Source organism: Helicoverpa armigera, chromosome 27 (genome assembly GCF_030705265.1).
Source record: "Helicoverpa armigera isolate CAAS_96S chromosome 27, ASM3070526v1, whole genome shotgun sequence".
NCBI lineage: Eukaryota > Metazoa > Arthropoda > Insecta > Lepidoptera > Noctuidae > Helicoverpa > Helicoverpa armigera.
The window spans coordinates 1,722,046-1,740,347 of NC_087146.1; the positions used below are offsets into that span (position 1 = coordinate 1,722,046).

The 18,302-nt window shown below is 44.8% G+C and overlaps 8 protein-coding genes across 8 annotated transcripts; 4 read left to right on the forward strand and 4 right to left on the reverse strand.

The window, feature by feature from the left end:
• Positions 1–77: 77 nt before the first annotated feature.
• LOC135118853 (chorion class B protein Ld34-like) lies at positions 78–821 on the forward strand. The gene is made up of 2 exons (XM_064041895.1): positions 78–128; positions 206–821. The coding sequence occupies exons 1-2, from the start codon at positions 78–80 to the stop codon at positions 794–796; spliced, it is 642 nt and encodes a 213-aa protein (XP_063897965.1). The 3' UTR covers positions 797–821.
• A 1,767-nt stretch (positions 822–2,588) lies between these two features.
• Positions 2,589–3,241, reverse strand: LOC126055337 (chorion class A protein Ld5). Its single transcript, XM_064041896.1, has 2 exons — positions 3,152–3,241; positions 2,589–3,035 (listed from the first exon to the last, which is right to left on the reverse strand). Exons 1-2 carry the CDS (start codon positions 3,200–3,202, stop codon positions 2,589–2,591), a joined length of 498 nt encoding a protein of 165 aa, XP_063897966.1. The 5' UTR covers positions 3,203–3,241.
• Positions 3,242–3,751: 510 nt separating this feature from the next.
• On the forward strand, positions 3,752–11,549 carry LOC126054782 (fibroin heavy chain-like). Its single transcript, XM_064041897.1, has 5 exons — positions 3,752–4,218; positions 6,201–6,450; positions 9,972–10,401; positions 10,945–10,998; positions 11,109–11,549. Exons 1-5 carry the CDS (start codon positions 3,870–3,872, stop codon positions 11,547–11,549), a joined length of 1,524 nt encoding a protein of 507 aa, XP_063897967.1. The 5' UTR covers positions 3,752–3,869.
• LOC126054777 (chorion class B protein Ld34-like) lies at positions 5,975–6,749 on the reverse strand. Its single transcript, XM_049841502.2, has 2 exons — positions 6,684–6,749; positions 5,975–6,601 (listed from the first exon to the last, which is right to left on the reverse strand). Exons 1-2 carry the CDS (start codon positions 6,732–6,734, stop codon positions 6,011–6,013), a joined length of 642 nt encoding a protein of 213 aa, XP_049697459.2. The 5' UTR covers positions 6,735–6,749; the 3' UTR covers positions 5,975–6,010.
• Positions 6,974–7,728, forward strand: LOC126055338 (chorion class A protein Ld5-like). Its single transcript, XM_049844108.2, has 2 exons — positions 6,974–7,109; positions 7,234–7,728. Exons 1-2 carry the CDS (start codon positions 7,059–7,061, stop codon positions 7,678–7,680), a joined length of 498 nt encoding a protein of 165 aa, XP_049700065.2. The 5' UTR covers positions 6,974–7,058; the 3' UTR covers positions 7,681–7,728.
• A 1,307-nt stretch (positions 11,550–12,856) lies between the features above and the next one.
• Positions 12,857–13,597, reverse strand: LOC135118854 (chorion class B protein Ld34-like). Its single transcript, XM_064041898.1, has 2 exons — positions 13,547–13,597; positions 12,857–13,463 (listed from the first exon to the last, which is right to left on the reverse strand). Exons 1-2 carry the CDS (start codon positions 13,595–13,597, stop codon positions 12,873–12,875), a joined length of 642 nt encoding a protein of 213 aa, XP_063897968.1. The 3' UTR covers positions 12,857–12,872.
• A 253-nt stretch (positions 13,598–13,850) lies between these two features.
• LOC126054786 (chorion class A protein Ld12-like) lies at positions 13,851–14,512 on the forward strand. The gene is made up of 2 exons (XM_049841523.2): positions 13,851–13,940; positions 14,063–14,512. The coding sequence occupies exons 1-2, from the start codon at positions 13,890–13,892 to the stop codon at positions 14,510–14,512; spliced, it is 501 nt and encodes a 166-aa protein (XP_049697480.2). The 5' UTR covers positions 13,851–13,889.
• Positions 14,513–15,189: 677 nt separating this feature from the next.
• LOC110381680 (chorion class B protein Ld34) lies at positions 15,190–15,893 on the reverse strand. Its single transcript, XM_049841529.2, has 2 exons — positions 15,843–15,893; positions 15,190–15,741 (listed from the first exon to the last, which is right to left on the reverse strand). The coding sequence occupies exons 1-2, from the start codon at positions 15,891–15,893 to the stop codon at positions 15,190–15,192; spliced, it is 603 nt and encodes a 200-aa protein (XP_049697486.2).
• Positions 15,894–18,302: the final 2,409 nt, after the last annotated feature.

The window sequence follows — 18,302 nt, forward strand, 5'->3', positions numbered from 1 at the left end:
GATAAGAAAATGGAGTATATAACCAACGGCAGCAAGACTGAACATCATTCTTGTGTCAGCACTCGAAGCAAACTATCATGTCTGTCAAGGTTATCCTCATCATCTGCGCCCAGGCGCTCCTGCTCAAGGTAAGGGAATTTATTTGTTTTATTTTTCTTTTTGATGGTCTTATATTTGCTTACTCATAATTTGGTTTAATTTCCAGTCGGCGGTGGGTCAGTGCACCAGCCGCGCTGCAGTCGCTGACGCCTCTGCACTTGCTGCCCCTTGCGGCCTGGCCGCTCCTGCTTGGGCTTACGATGGACTCGCTTACCCTGGTGCTGGCTTGGCAGGCACAGGTCTGGCTTACAACGGACTGAACGCTGGCCTTGCAGGCAGAGGCCTGGCTTACGATGCAATCTACGCCCCCGCCATGGAGTTCAGCCCCACCAGTGGCGGCGCTCTGCCTGTCTCCAGCGCCTCCGCCATCGCTCCCGTCGGTATCTCCGTAGTGTCCGACAACGTGTATGAGGGTGTTCTGTCCGCGGCTGGTGAGCTGCCGTTCGTGGGTACTGTGGCTATGGAAGGTGTGGTGCCTTCTGCCGGTGCTGGCGCCGTCAACCACGCCTGCGGTAATGGCAGAAACGCCATGATCAGCGAGACTACTGGTTTCGGTGCTGCTGGTGCTTATGGTGCTGGCTTGGGAGCCATCAGCCCTGCTGCTGGTTTTGGAGCTGCTGCCTATGGAGCTGGAATTGGTTCAGGTCTCGGTCTCCGCAGTGGTATCGCTGGCAGAGGCTGCGGCTGCCGCAACTAAGAACTTGCTTAGATGACAAATACTATACTGCAAAAATAATAAAATATTCACGCAAAGGAAAAATGCCTATTTATTATTTTCTACTATTTCAACATATTCTTAAAGAATTGACAATCCAGATAAACCTAAAATTACACTAGTTGTAATAATTTTTGAATATGTTAGTACTTACAAGTCCAGCTTATAATTGCTTTTATAAAGTTACTCGTCTTATACTATTACTATTGTAGAGACCTTTTTACATTACATGAATACTCATTAGTACCAGCCGGCTGGTTTGACAGCTTCGTTCTAGAGGGCAAAGCTTGTCAAACCAGTGGGTTTTCGTTCGTGATAGGAGATAAGTGTATTATTTGCTAAGAAAATATAAGCAATAAATACAAAAGTTTATTTCTCCTACACTATGACAGAGAATCCACACACGATGTGGCACGAGCCTTCAACATAAACAAAGATCATGTTACTGCAATTTTATTCATCATTCATTACGATGTGATTTTTGCTGATTGAGGGTTTCCCTAGATTTAGAATACCTTCCTGTATACTGCAAACCTTTAGTCGGCCGATAGTTTGTTTGGGCTCATAAATCACAATAAAGATGAATGGTAGTACGCACATGACAAAGATCAGGTATTTAGCCGGTAACAGACCTGCTGAAAACTTTTATATTGGAATCAAGATTTTCTTTTTAAAAGAACTGGACTTTAACCCCTTGTATGCCGGTACGCGGATCCACGCGAGACACAATTGATTTTCTATTGGTCTCTAATTAGCGGCATTCATTCAAGAGATTAAAGACTGAAACTGCCAATGAGCCCAGATCTCAATAATTTCTTTGTATGAGAAGAGGCCTTTACCCTGCAGCGGATCAGTAAGAAGGCTTATAATGATGAATAATGGAGATGGCAGAGAATCAAGGGAACAGCTGAATGGTACAAAGGAACCTCGTGTTTTGGATAATTTTCTTCCTATTAACGAAAATACGTATTAGACCAAGGTGACTTTAGACTAACTATCGAGCTGGACACTGAAGATAAACTACAGCCTAGGAAATTGTAACAGATTTTAACAGAACTACCTATTCATTCAATAATTTGTAACGATAAGATACATATAAAAGGATGTAGAAGGAAAACACTTCTTCTTTCTTTCGTTACTTGTAAATCTTTTTCTCATTGTATCCGGAACATTATCACAGCCTTTTTTATCGTCCCTCTGCTGGGCATAGGTCTCCGCTCACATGGAGAAGTATTGAGAGTAAGTCGCCACGCTGGTTCAATGTGGATTATATTCCGACTTTGAAGTCCAGGTCTCTTTCACATGTTTTCCTTCACATTTTAATAAGCTTTTGATATCCAAGGTTATACTTAGAAAGTACATATAAACTTTGAATAGATGCATTGGTACTTATCTGACCTAGAATTTAACCCACACAATTCCACCGCGACATTCGAGACATATATCTTGAACTAAATTATGTACTTTTTGATGATGATTACCAGAATATCCCCAAGCCGCTCACTCTTGTCATGTATGCTCTTGTCGAAATCCAAAGAACCTATGCTACGAATACGCTTGGTCGTGACGGTCAGATAGTCATTTTTCTAATACAAGTACCCTCTGCTGTAGCCGCACAGTTGAATATGGAGCCAACTTCATAAAAAGTTAGGAATGGGTTATTCTTAATAAGGGTATTATGCGAGTTGGAATACATTTTGTTTTGACTAATAAAAGTAATAAAGCCAAATTCGGTCATACATAAAATCATTTATTTTAGAGTTAGTAGTAACATCTAGTAGAGGTAAGTGTTGTAGGGGGTGTTGCAGCCGCAAGCGCATTGGCCTGCGATAGACACGGCACCAGCAGCAGCCACATCACCTCCAAAGCCCACAGAGCCCATGATGGGCACCTGTCCATACAGAGCGGTGTTACCGGCGACTGGCAGCTCACCAGCGACCGCCACGTTGCCTTCACCGGCGCCGCCGTACGCGGCGACTCCAGAGCCGTAACCGGCAGCGCCAGGGTAGGCTAGTCCGTTATAACCCAGACCAGAAGCCAATCCGAAGGGGCCAGCCAGACCAGCACTAGCCAAGCCGTAGGGAGAAGCCAAACCAGAGGCCAGACCACAAGGAGCGGCTAATCCGTAAGGAGCTGCCAGGGCAGGAGCGGCCAGACCATAGGGACCAGCGTACGTGGCGTCAGCAACCGCCGCGCGGCTGGTGCACTGGCTGAACACAGACTGGAACAATTAAATAATGTATTAGACGATGTGTACTCAACCTGATACCTAAAACTCCTGTGTCTAAAGACGAACAAAAACAAGATAACTCAAAATTATATTGCACTATTTCTCACCTGGACCAAGCAAGCTTGGATGCAGAGGAACACGACAGCGAAGGGAGACATGTTTGATGTTTGTGTTCAACGAGGAGCTGAAGACTGAATGATGAACTGCATCCGTACCCGCGCTTTTATACTTGTCACTTAATTGTTATCAGCTGACCTCACGTTTTCATTTTGTAACTTCATAGAAATATTTAATAGGCTGTGTTAATTAGTATTGTGTACAATTAATATCATGCTTATCAGCTTTCACAAGCTTTACATAAATCACACTTACTTTAATACTACTTAATTTTCTTGGAAGTTGAACGATAAGAATATGGAGTATAAAACCAACGTCGGTAAAACATAACATCATTCTAGTGTCAGCACTCGAAGCAAACTATCATGTCTGTCAAGGCTATCCTCATCCTCTGCGCCCAGGCGCTCCTGCTTAAGGTAACACATTTATGTAATTTATTTAGTTTCCTTTTGACGGTCAATTATTTTCTAAAGCTAACACATAACTCTATTTAATTCCCAGTCGGCGGTGGGTCAGTGCACCAGCCGCGCTGCAGTCGCTGACGCCTCTGCACTTGCTGCCCCTTGCGGCCTGGCCGCCCCTGCTTGGGCTTACGATGGACTCGCCTACCCTGGTGCTGGCTTGGCAGGCAGAGGTCTGGCTTACAACGGACTGAACGCTGGCCTTGCAGGCAGAGGCCTGGCTTACGATGCAATCTACGCCCCCGCCATGGAGTTCAGCCCCACCAGTGGCGGCGCTCTGCCTGTCTCCAGCGCCTCCGCCATCGCTCCCGTCGGTATCTCCGTAGTGTCCGACAACGTGTATGAGGGTGTTCTGTCCGCGGCTGGTGAGCTGCCGTTCGTGGGTACTGTGGCTATGGAAGGTGTGGTGCCTTCTGCCGGTGCTGGCGCCGTCAACCACGCCTGCGGTAATGGCAGAAACGCCATGATCAGCGAGACTACTGGTTTCGGTGCTGCTGGTGCTTATGGTGCTGGCTTGGGAGCCATCAGCCCTGCTGCTGGTTTTGGACCTGCTGCCTATGGAGCTGGAATTGGTTCAGGTCTCGGTCTGCGCAGTGGTATTGCTGGCAGAGGCTGCGGCTGCTGGAACTAAGAACTGATTAGGAACACAAAACTAACGTTTTTAATCTATAGAAGAAATAAATAACCATGCATATAAACCTGTTGTTTTTTAATGATCCTTCAATTTTCTAACACAAGTGTTTTGCTTTTTGGGTCAGTCAGTAGGCATGTTGCAAACTGGCATAAATTCGCAAATCAGTGGTGCTGTTGCCTCTGCTGCCACTCTTGATGCCTTCGGCTCCCGCGGTGCCTTGGGTGATCCGCCGCTTCTGCTCTCGGCTACCGCGGTGGATATGCAATCAATAGGCGTAATCGAAGTTGTTTTAGCTTGTTGATTTAGCGACTATCGAATTAAATAATAATAATGGCGTCCACGGCCGATTTCGGCCACGGCGGCTGTTCTCATTTAAAGAGATTGCACGAGCATTTGCGCAGACACAGGTGCACACCCTATTCCTTCACTCTCATAGCCCGATGGGACGGCAATCCGACACGACCGGAAAGATATCAGGCACAGGACCGACATTTACGTGTTCTCCGATGCACGGGTGAATCAATCACCAACTTCCAGACTACGGGCTGCTTTGTGAAAGTTTAAGAAATCCCGCGAAGCGATTTCGGCCCGACCAGGGAATCGAACCCGAGACCTCGAGCTCAGCAGCAGCGCTTGCGAACACTAGACCAACGAGGCAGTCGAGATCGAATTAAATACGTTGACAATAAATAGAATGCCATATAGAAACGATAGCTTTTTTATGTTTATGTTTTTATTCATCAACTTTGTCGATTCTTAAGTTAACCTTAATCAATTTCCCACGAATGATGTCCACTGCTGAACAAAGGCTGTAACAAAGTGCACCACTTTGTTCGATCTTCAGCAACTTAAATAATAAATACCTAATTGTGTCCATGAACTTCTATAGAAAGATTTGACACGGCGTTATCGTCGATGACATAAATATTTACACGTTCGTCGTCACGTGTCGAGTTTATTATATAACTTCGTACGTGCTCAAACGACGTTGCTTTATTTACATTAAGTGATGATATAAAAATAAAGATACATATTAGGTAAAATTAAAAAATTATCGATCAAAAGTCAAGGAAGAGGCCCTGGTTAAGTCAGCCGCTCGGTCAGATCGATCATAAGGTTAAGCAACGCTTGGCGCGGTCGGTCGGCGGATTTGTGTCAATTTTGTAATGACGATTTCATTAGTTTTTTCGGAAGGCAAGATTAACTGTTTTTCAATGCTTACTTAACTTAATACTGTACACATTTGTTTTTAACGTTAAATAAAGGAAAAAAAACTGGTGGGTCCATGCCGTCATTTGGACATTTTTAAACAAGGGATATCGGGTTACACGGGTAACTGGGTTGAGTAATTCAGTTAGGCAGTAGCTTCATGTAAATCCGGTAAGACTGGAAGCCGACCCCAATATTGTTGGGAAAAGGGTCGGCAGATTCAATGAACCAAAAGTCAAAACCTTAAGTTCTGATATGGACCCACACCCATATCAGAACAGGTAGTTCCTTCAGGTCCGGCCGGCAGTCGCTTATCAAGCGTCAAATTAATAATAAATTTTTAAGGTTAGAAATGCATTACGGATTGCATTATTCATTCATTTTCTTACTTCTAAAGATTCCAAACGATTTTTAACAATGTTTGCAAAGAGGTCAAGTTCTGATATTCATAAAAAGACACAAAATAATATTGTATATACTTCGTTATTTATTTCTTGGATAGTTTGAGAATATGAGAACATTCGTATTGTTAGTAGAATAGGTCCTTAGTTGCGGCAGCCGCAGCCTCTGCCAGCAATACCACTGCGGAGACCGAGACCTGAACCAATTCCAGCTCCATAGGCAGCAGCTCCAAAACCAGCAGCAGGGCTGATGGCTCCCAAGCCAGCACCATAAGCACCAGCAGCACCGAAACCAGTAGTCTCGCTGATCATGGCGTTTCTGCCATTACCGCAGGCGTGGTTGACGGCGCCAGCACCGGCAGAAGGCACCACACCTTCCATAGCCACAGTACCCACGAACGGCAGCTCACCAGCCGCGGACAGAACACCCTCATACACGTTGTCGGACACTACGGAGATACCGACGGGAGCGATGGCGGAGGCGCTGGAGACAGGCAGAGCGCCGCCACTGGTGGGGCTGAACTCCATGGCGGGGGCGTAGATTGCATCGTAAGCCAGGCCTCTGCCTGCAAGGCCAGCGTTCAGTCCGTTGTAAGCCAGACCTCTGCCTGCCAAGCCAGCACCAGGGTAGGCGAGTCCATCGTAAGCCCAAGCAGGGGCGGCCAGGCCGCAAGGGGCAGCAAGTGCAGAGGCGTCAGCGACTGCAGCGCGGCTGGTGCACTGACCCACCGCCGACTGGAAATTAAACCAAATTATGTGTTAGCTTCAGCAAAAATAGGCAAGTCAAAATTAAACAAAATCATATGAAATATCTTACCTTGAGCAGGAGCGCCTGGGCGCAGAGGATGAGGATAGCCTTGACAGACATGATAGTTTGCTTCGAGTGCTGACACAAGAGTGATGATCTGTGTAACTACAGCTGGTTTTATAGTCGATATTCTTATCGTTCAACTTCTTAGAAAATTAAGTAGTATTAAGGTAAGTGTGATTTATGTAAAGCTTGTGAGAGCTGATAAGCATAATATTAATTGTACACAATAGTAATTAACACAGCCTATTAAATATTTCTTTGAAGTTGCAAAATGAAAACGTGAGGTCAGCTGATAACGATTAAGTGTCAAGTATAAAAGCGCGGGTACGGATGCAGTTCATCATTCAGTCTTCAGCTCCTCGTTGAACACAAACATCAAACATGTCTCCCTTCGCCGTCGTGTTCCTCTGCATCCAAGCTTGCTTGGTCCAGGTGAGAAATAGTGCAATAATTTTGAATTAGGTACCTTCACTTTGCTCTTCTTATAAGAGTCAGGACTCTTTAATTTCATCGGGTTTGAGTACACGTCTTCTGATACATTATTTTTTTATTCCAGTCAGTGTTCAGCCAGTGCACCAGCCGCGCGGCGGTTGCTGACGCCACGTACGCTGGTCCCTATGGTCTGGCCGCTCCTGCCCTGGCAGCTCCTTACGGATTAGCCGCTCCTTGTGGTCTGGCCTCTGGTTTGGCTTCTCCTTTCGGCTTGGCTGGTGCTGGTCTGGCTGGCCCCTTCGGTTTGGCTTCTGGTTTGGGTTATGACGGACTCGCCTACCCTGGCGCTGCCGGTTACGGCTCTGGAGTCGCCGCGTACGGCGGCGCCGGTGAAGGCAACGTGGCGGTCGCTGGTGAGCTGCCAGTCGCCGGTAACACCGCTCTGTATGGACAGGTGCCCATCATGGGCTCTGTGGGCTTCGGAGGTGATGTGGCTGCTGCTGGTGCCGTGTCTATCGCTGGCCAATGCGCTTGCGGCTGCAACACCCCCTACAACACATACCTCTACTAGACAATGTTACTACTAACTCTTAAATAAATGATTTTATGTATGACCGTATTTGGCTTTGTTACTGTTATTAGTCAAAACAAAAATTCCAACTCGCATTATTAAGAATGGCCTATTCCTATCTTTTATGATTTTGGCTTCATCTTCAACTGTACGGCTACACCAGAAGGTACTTGTTTTAGAGAAATGACTATCTGGCCGTCACGACCAAGCGTATTTGTAGCATGGGTTCTTTGGACTTCGACAAAAACATACATGACAAGAGTGAGCGGCTGGGGGATATTCTGGATTCTGTGTTTATAATATTGAATTACAAAAAGTACATAATTTAGTTCAAAGATGTCTCAGATGTCGAGGTGGCCTTGTGTGGGTTAAATTCTACTTCAGACAAGTACCAATGCAAGTTTTCAAAGTTTGTGTACTTTCTATGTAGGTGTTATCTTAGATATCAATAGCTTATTAAAATATGAAGAAAAACATCTTGAAAAGACCTGGACTTTTAAGTCTGAATATACAACCCACATTAAACAACACTTGTAAAGCACGCTGGTACTCAGCTACATCCGGTTAGACAACATAGTTGGGAAAAAAGGCTCGGAGGATGGATGATTGAACAAGCGTAGTGATTAACTCTCAAAACAATGGGACGATGAAAAAGGCTGTGACGATGTCTCGAACATAATGAGTAAAGGATTTACAAGTAACGAAAAAAAGAAGAAGTATTTTCATTCTACATCCTTTTATCTATCTTATCGTTACGAATTATTGAGTTAAATAGGTAGTTGTTAGAATCTGTAAGAATTTCCTAAGCTGTATTTTATCTTCATTGACCACCAGCCCGATAGCCAATCTAAACTCGTCTTGCCCTAATACTTCAATATGAAAAAAAATGATCCCAAACACAAGGTTCCTTTCTACCATTCGGCAGTTCCCTTAATTCTCTGCCATCTCCATTATTCATCATTATCAGCCTTCTTAAGGTAGAATTCCGTGGGTCGCGGCTTACGCAGCCGCGCGCGGCTTACGACAGTCGTCGGCCGCGCGCGACAATAGTCAACCTATGAAAATGTATGGCGCCGCTGCCGAGGCTCGCGACAGTCGCGCGCGGCCGACGAATTTCGTAAGCCGCGCGCGGCATTGTGTTGAAATTAGTAGATTTTGTTCGTCCGTTCCCTCTAGTCGAAGTGCTAATTGATATCCTTGAAGAAGAAGAGGATGACGTATTGCTGTGGCTGTATTATGAAAATAGATTACCAATCGACCCTATTTTTAAAAAGTAGAAATGATGAAGGATACTACCCAATACTGATTCAAAAGCATTTGTATTGTAATGAAAACAAAAGGAAGTTTTGCCGACTAAATAAAAAACAATTCAATTCTGGTTTTACTAAAATTATATAGATGTTACTAAGCGCTAGACCATGTTGAGATGCATACGGCCGCGCGCGGCTTACGAAATTCGTCGGCCGCGCGCGACTGTCGCGGACCTCGGCAACGGTGCCATACATTTTCATAGGTTGACTATTGTCGCGCGCGGCCGACGACTGTCGTAAGCCGCGCGCGGCTGTCGTAGCTGCTATCCACGGAATTCTACCTTTACTGCCCCATTGCAAGGTACAGGCCTCTCTTGTTTTCCGGCCTGTTACTCGCTTAATAGCTAATCTTTGTAATGTGCGTACAACCATTCATCTTTATCGCGCTCAAACAAACTATCGACCGACTAAAAGTTTATAGTGTACAATGTACAGGTACTCTAAATCGAATGTAAAGGTAGAATTCCGTGGATCGCGACTGTCGCAGCCGCGCGCGGCCTACGACTGTCGTCGGCCGCGCGCGACAATAGTCATCCTATGAAAATGTAATTCACGACAGTCGCGATGCACGAAATTCTACCTTAACACTCAAACAGCAAAAATAACATCGTTCTGAATGATGAATAAATTGCAGTAACGTGATCTTTGTTTATGTTGAAGGCTCGTGCCACATCATGTGTGGCTTAAACAATACAATACGACGAGTAACTTTATAAAAAGCAATTATAAGCAGGACTTGTAAGTACTAACATTAATTCAAGAATTCTTGGGACTAGTGTAACTTTAGATTTCTCTAAATTGTCAACTCTTTAAAAAAAATGTGGGAATAGTAGAAAAAAATGAATAGGCATTTTTCGTTTGCGTGAACATTTTATTGTTTTTGCAGTATGGTATTTGTCTGCTTGGCAAGTTCTTAGTTGCGGCAGCCGCAGCCTCTGCCAGCAATACCACTGCGGAGACCAAGACCTGAACCAATTCCAGCTCCATAGGCAGCAGCTCCAAAACCAGCAGCAGGGCTGATGGCTCCCAAGCCAGCACCATAAGCACCAGCAGCACCGAAACCAGTAGTCTCGCTGATCATGGCGTTTCTGCCATTACCGCAGGCGTGGTTGACGGCGCCAGCACCGGCAGAAGGCACCACACCTTCCATAGCCACAGTACCCACGAACGGCAGCTCACCAGCCGCGGACAGAACACCCTCATACACGTTGTCGGACACTACGGAGATACCGACGGGAGCGATGGCGGAGGCGCTGGAGACAGGCAGAGCGCCGCCACTGGTGGGGCTGAACTCCATGGCGGGGGCGTAGATTGCATCGTAAGCCAGGCCTCTGCCTGCAAGGCCAGCGTTCAGTCCGTTGTAAGCCAGACCTCTGCCTGCCAAGCCAGCACCAGGGTAGGCGAGTCCATCGTAAGCCCAAGCAGGAGCGGCCAGGCCGCAAGGGGCAGCAAGTGCAGAAGCGTCAGCGACTGCAGCGCGGCTGGTGCATTGACCCAGCGCTGACTGGAAATTATATAGAGTTATGTGTTAGCTTCAGCAAATATAGGAAAGTCAAAAGTAAACGAAATTAAAGTAAAATGTGTTACCTTGAGCAGGAGCGCCTGGGCGCAGAGGATGAGGATAGCCTTGACAGACATGATAGTTTGCTTCGAGTGTTGACACAAGAATGATGTTATGTGTTACCGGCGTTGATTTTATACTCCATTTTCTTATCAATCAATTTCCAAGAAAAGTATTTAGGTAAGTGTTATTGTTAATCAAAAGCTTGTGCAAGAACGATTAGCCTACTATTTACAAACAAAAGAATGCGTCAAAGTATGTATTTTCCGTCACGTTTTTGAAATTTCGAAATGTAGGCCTATCAAGTGCTGCTATTGACAAGGCGCTGGGTATAAAATGTGTCATAAGTTTCAGGTCATCATTCAGTCTTCAGCTTCCGTTGAACACACTTGAAACATGTCTTCCTTCACTGTTCTGTTGCTCTGCATCCAAGCTTGCTTGGTCCAGGTGAGTGAAATTCATTCTTTTCCTGAATTGTCAACTATTCTTTGGATTTTACTGGTCCATCTGATCCTATAGCTCCATTTTTATTTCAATGGATTTATTTTTTTGTACAGAATGTGTTCAGCCAGTGTCTCGGCTCATACGCACCTGCCACCATCATCGCCCCCGCCGCTCTCTCCACCGCCGCTCCCTGCGGCTCCGGCCTTGGCTACGGCACTGGACTAGCTGGGCTCGCCTACCCTGGCGCTGGCTTGGCTGGTGCTGGCCTGGCTGGCCCCTTCGGATTGGCTTCTGGTTTGGGTTATGACGGACTCGCCTACCCTGGCGCTGGTGGTTACGGCTCTGGAGTGGCCGCGTACGGCGGCGCCGGTGAAGGCAACGTGGCGGTCGCTGGTGAGCTGCCAGTCGCCGGTAGCACCGCTCTGTATGGACAGGTGCCCATCATGGGCGCTGTGAGCTTCAGCGGTCCTGTGGCTGCTGCTGGTTCCGTGTCCATATCCGGACAGTGCGCATGCGGCTGCAACGCTCCTCTCACTACTCCCGTGTACTGCTGAAGAAAATTTCGATCATGTGGTCAATAAACGATTATGATTTGAGCAAATTTTCCTTTTTTATTCTTGGACTTATAACCCAGCATAGCTTCGACAATATTGCATATGAATAAACAAAAGTGAACAAAAATTTTCGACGCGGTCATCACGACTCTCGCCGCACCATAATTTTAGCTTACTATAAAAATACTTAAATCAGTTTACATTTAGTGTGGGTTCAATATTAACTGTGGTAACTAAGAGGAAGGGACCAAAAAACATTGTGTTCTGTACGGAGTTAACAATATAACTGTACAAACATATATTATGTGTTCCTTTCTCCTGTCTGCTCTCACCGACATCAACATCTTCACTATATCAGACAATACAATTAATTCCATACGTAATAAAATTACGTACTCTCTTAGCCATTATTAACTATATGTGGAAATACAGTGGCCTTGTCGGCAAAATATTTTTGAACAGTTTGGGGTTGAAACCATCGGGTCGTGGGTTCCGAATGGCCTTATTTAGAGATCTATCTAGGCGGCTGGTTGACGCTTCTCGTGAACAAAAGACTGGCTATTACCTCGGACCTACAAAGACCGGCCAATGCACCTACAAAGAGTTTTTTTTTTGCTTTTCAGTGTTTTTTATTGTAAATATTTTTGTTTGTGTGTAAGTATCTATTATTAAATATTACGTACCTAATGAAAATGCAATCATAGCGCGATTTCAATGAACTGCAGTAACGTGATCTTTGTTTATTTATATGGCTCGTGCCACTTCGTGTGTGGTCTCAGTGTCTTAATTACAATGTAAAATAAATATGTCTACTTTGCTTTTTTTTGTATTTATGAATTTATGATGCCTCCACTTCCACATCACATCATGAAGTTCCACGAGCGTCATATAAAGATTTAATACCAAAAGGGCAGGAATTCTAGGCACAAATTGAAGTCACATACAAAAATTATCTCCTATCTTGACTCTCTATTTTCCCCCCTATTGGGGATTGGGGATGAAATATGTACAGTGAAGGGAACTCTTTAACAGTGTGGAGCAACTATCTTGTAGTTGGACTTATTTTGTTCATATCTAGAAGAAAACTTTATATGTACTTACGTCTATATTATAGTATGGTGTGACAATTTACGAATGAAGGCCACAAAATAGGCTGGCATATCGCAGCAGCGTTTAAGCCCTTAAAAATAAAAGATTAAAAAAAGGCCACAAAACTGTTTTGTTTGAAAAATGGATTATTAACAAACAACATGTTATATGCTTGGTTATTTATTTCGCCTACACACAGATTAAAAACGTCAGTTTTGTGTTCCCAACAAGTTCTTAGTTGCGGCAGCCGCAGCCTCTGCCAGCAATACCACTGCGGAGACCGAGACCTGAACCAATTCCAGCTCCATAGGCAGCAGCTCCAAAACCAGCAGCAGGGCTGATGGCTCCCAAGCCAGCACCATAAGCACCAGCAGCACCGAAACCAGTAGTCTCGCTGATCATGGCGTTTCTGCCATTACCGCAGGCGTGGTTGACGGCGCCAGCACCGGCAGAAGGCACCACACCTTCCATAGCCACAGTACCCACGAACGGCAGCTCACCAGCCGCGGACAGAACACCCTCATACACGTTGTCGGACACTACGGAGATACCGACGGGAGCGATGGCGGAGGCGCTGGAGACAGGCAGAGCGCCGCCACTGGTGGGGCTGAACTCCATGGCGGGGGCGTAGATTGCATCGTAAGCCAGGCCTCTGCCTGCAAGGCCAGCGTTCAGTCCGTTGTAAGCCAGACCTGTGCCTGCCAAGCCAGCACCAGGGTAGGCGAGTCCATCGTAAGCCCAAGCAGGAGCGGCCAGGCCGCAAGGGGCAGCAAGTGCAGAGGCGTCAGCGACTGCAGCGCGGCTGGTGCACTGACCGACTGCTGACTGGAAATTAAATAGAGTTATGTATTAGCTTCAGCAAATATAGGAAAGTCGAAAGTAAACTAAATCTAAGTAAGATGTCTTACCTTGAGCAGCAGCGCCTGGGCGCAGAGGACGAGGATAGCCTTGACAGACATGATAGTTTGCTTCGACTGTTGATTCAAGAATAATTTTGACCGTAGCCGTAGGCCTTTTTATACTATGTGAGGTTCGTTATCAATTTCCAGGAAAGACAATAATTAATTTGGTAAATGTTATTAATTTCAAAGCTTGTGAAACTTATAAGCCTAAACATGATGATAAGGACACATTGAAAATATTCTTTGTTTAATTTCGAAATAACATGATAGTGTATCAAGTATAAAAGCGTGGGTACGGATGCAGTTCATCATTCAGTCTTCAGCTCCTCGTTGAACACAAACATCAAACATGTCTCCCTTCGCTGTCGTGTTCCTCTGCATCCAAGCGTGCTTGGTCCAGGTGAGAAATAGTGCTATATAATCTTGAGTTACCTCGACTTTGCTGTTCCTTTTAGAATCAGCACTTTTTATTTTCATCAGGTTTGAGTACACACCTTCTAATATATTATTTAATTGTTTCAGTCTGTGTTCAGCCAGTGCACCAGCCGCGCGGCGGTTGCTGACGCCACGTACGCTGGTCCCTATGGTCTGGCCGCTCCTGCCCTGGCAGCTCCTTACGGATTAGCCGCTCCTTGTGGTCTGGCCTCTGGTTTGGCTTCTCCTTACGGCTTGGCTGGTGCTGGCCTAGCTGGCTCCTACGGATTGGCTTCTGGTTTGGGTTATAACGGACTCGCTTACCCTGGCGCCGCCGGTTACGGCTCTGGAGTGGCCGCGTACGGCGGTGCCGGTGAAGGCAACGTGGCGGTCGCTGGTGAGCTGCCAGTCGCCGGTAACACCGCTCTGTATGGACAGGTGCCCATCATGGGCGCTGTCAGATTCGGTGGTGATGTGGCTGCTGCTGGTGCCGTGTCTATTGCTGGTCAATGCTCTTGCGGCTGCGGTGCCCCTCTCGCTACCCCCGTGTACTGCTGAAGGAGCAATTTTTGACGTGTGATTCGTGTGAACAATAAACGATTATGATTTGAGCAAATTTTCCGTTTTCATTCTTGGTTTGATTGTTTGAACCAGAGCGTAGCTTTAAAAATATAACAAAAACATAAAGAAAAATGTAAGGTAACAAATGAATGTGTCTGTCTTGCAAAACTGATTGTTGCATCCAACTACCTCTATTAGAACATGAAGTTTAGCCTTACGAAATTTCCGAAATAAATGACATCAGTTCTCATTGCAAAACAGGGATTTCATTTTATCGCTTACACCGTTTAAAACCTCAGTGACTTGAAACTGTTCAATATAAAGTTATTAACCAAAAAATTGTACTGTTTAAAGGGTAGCCAAAACGCAACATTATTCAATCAAGTTAGCTTGTACTGTAACTACATACATACCGTTGAATCATGTAGAAAGTGACAAAGTAATTCAATGATCAGAACACCGATTTTCTTGGAACTTACACGTTAATGAATTTTGCCTTTAGTTCATGTTATGCGGCTATTATCCGAGACATTAAATGGAAAAGTGCAGTTATGGACAATCTGATAGCAAAAACGCTTATAATAAAAATGAAACAGAAGATTGAAAACGTAATATAGTTTATTTACATAAAACCATATATTTTGGATGCTTTGATATCATCTTTTGCAAGCTGATCAATACTGGCTGCATCCACAACCCTGACCAATTAATGCACCATATCCAAGACCTTGATTACCACCAAGTCCATAACCAGCAGCAAGTCCTGAGGCAGACGCAGCGCCATAGGCACCTGCACCACCATAGGCACCAGCAGGAGCGATGCTCTCAATAGCAGTAACACCGTTACCGCAGCTGTAGCTGACGGCGCCAGCACCGCCGCTTGCCAGCACGCCCTCCAAAGCCACAGCACTCACGAACGGCAGCTCACCAGCCACGGACAGAGCACCATCAAACACATTCTCTGAGTTTATGGAGAGGCCGCTGGGAGCGATGGAGGACACGCTGGAGACAGGCAGAGCTCCGCCACTGGTGGGGATTACTTCGACAGGTAGGCCACCGTAGCCTGCGCTAGGGTTGTAGCCGAGTCCAGCTCCGTACCCGAGGTTCGCTCCACAAGCCAGGCCACTGCCTCCTGCAGCCAGAGCTGGGGCTCCCAGACTATAGCCTGATAATCCTGATGGACCAGCGCCGAAGTTGTTGCCGGAGATGCAGTAGCTGAATGCAGACTGGAAGAGAACGATTGGAAATATTAAATAGATGTTGCACACATACCAAATCAAACATACAAATCTAGAATGAAACTTTATAGAAAGAAAATATCTTTTACCTGGACCAAGAAAGCCTGAGCGCAGAGGACGAGGATAGCTTTGGCAGACATTGTAGTGTATTGGATACTCGTTGAACTATAGACGATGGAATGAAGTCCACCAGTTTTGCAGTAGATTTTATACTAAACACTTTTATCAATAGCACTGCATTGCAACTTTCCTATGACAATAATTTTGCAATTTTTGCGATAACCTATTGCCATTTTTTTACAAAAATAAACCAAGTCACGTAAGTAGATAAGTAAAACTTGAACTAGAATTATAAAAGAATTGCGATTTTTTGCAAATCATTATTCAGTCTTCAGCTTCTCGTTGAACACAAACATCAAACATGTCTACCTTCGCTGTTCTGTTGCTTTGCATCCAAGCTTGCTTGGTCCAGGTGAGTAAATTTGCCAACCTTCTTATATTTTCAACAATGTCTATACAATGTGTATACTATTGTAAAGATCCCGCAGGAACTATTCTACACACCCTGACAAAAAAAGCTAGCCTATAACCTTCCTCGACATTGGGTTATCTAGCAATGAATTTTGGTTTCAGTCTTTAGTTTAGTTTCTCAGATAAATTGCATGTTTAACAAAGAAACACTTATTTCCAGCACGTATTCAGCTACTGCTCAACCCCAGCTGGTGTCATATCTTCTGCCGCTCCTATCGCGCCTGCTTGTGGAGCAACCCTGGCCCCTGCTGCAGCCTACACTCCTTCATCCTACTCCCCCAGTTCCATCTCCTATGGATCCTCAGCTGCCTACTCTCCTGGTGTTTCTGCTTACGGTGGTACTGGTCAAGGCAATGTGGCTGTTGTTGGTGAGCTGCCGATCCTTGGAGAGTCCGTCATTGCTGGTCAGGTGCCCATCATGGGCGCTGTGAGCTTCGGCGGTCCTGTGCCAGCTTATGGTGGCGTGTCCATCTCTGGTAATTGTGCTTGTGGATGCCAGACTATCTATGGGTAGTTCTTCAATTGAGAAATAAAATTTTCTTTTGTTTTAAATGCTTGTGTTGCTTTTTTAAGTTTCATTTGTTTTTCTTTCTAAAATGTACGTGATGTGTGTAATGAAATATTGCTGCGCTATCATTGCTCCATTTATGACTGATATTTGTACATTTCTTTATTTATTGTAAGTATTGCATATGACATAACATTTACAAATAAATATTGCATGAGGTATTAGACAATTTTGTTTTGGTCTAACTATCCTGAAAGTAAGGGAAAGTAAATATATTAGGTTTTCCTGTGGTATGTGTTAATACATAATTGTCTAATGTTCGCAAGTCACTGGGTTGCACAAGGTTGTACCCTCAACTCAGACTGGAATTGCTTTGAGATTTATAAGAAACTCACACAAAGCAGTCAAAAGTCTAAGACTTTGTGGTGTTCTTCCCGAGCTTAATGGGAGATCTAGCTAAACGCTCATCTCCTACTGTTACCCTGTGGGACTTGTTTTCACAAAAGCTTAAAAACCTACAGCTCACAAAATAAGACATCTATTGAAAAACGTTGTTATCCTATAATTATTATTTATTTATTTAACTTAAGAACGGAGATTTCTGGAATGACCGGAGCAACGGTATTGAAAATGAGGAGTTAGATACGTAGGAGGAGTTGGAGAGTTGAGTAACGAGTAAAGGGTCGTCAAGGCACGCATCGATCTTCTCTGGCGAATGGGCATCCATTTCAATTGCGTCCTATACTCAGAAACATGATCGTACTTCCGCAGGTTAAAGACAAATCTTATGCAATTGTTGATAAGTCGATCAAGTTTGTTGAGCAAGTCCGCATTGAGATCGTAGTAACACACGTCACCATAGTCAATTATAGGAAATATTAGGGACTGCACAAGCATTGCTTTGGTCTTCGGTGGCAAAAAGTTCCTTAACCGATTTAGATGACGTAAGGTTCCAGTTACACGCTTACTGACGCTAGCTACCTGAGTTTGCCAACCAAGTGTAGTGTCAAAATATAGGCCGAGGTTCTTGACATTGGGGCTAATTGGAATAATAGTACTGTCCAGAACAATCGGTGGAGAGTTAGCAAAATCCACCTTGCTCAGCATGCGAGAACCTCCCACAACTATAGCCTGACACTTTGTAGGATTAACGGATACTCCAAATTGGTTAGACCATTGATTTATGATCGATAAATCCCCATTGAGTTTATCAATGGCTATATGCAAATCCTCAGGCCGAGCCTGAGTGTAAAGCTGAAGATCATCAGCATACAGATGATACGCACACTGAAGATTATGAGTTATAAAGTTGATAAAGATAGAAAATAATATTATTGTATTTTTTTTAATTGGGTGAATACATCTAAAGAAATACACAATTAGCATTGTATTTTTTTAAGTAACATTGATTTAACCATAATCAGCTGCACATAAAATCATATAATCTACATCCAAGACAAGCTCAAGAAAGCTCACTCTATACTAGCTAACTCCCTCCGCAAAGCACCCT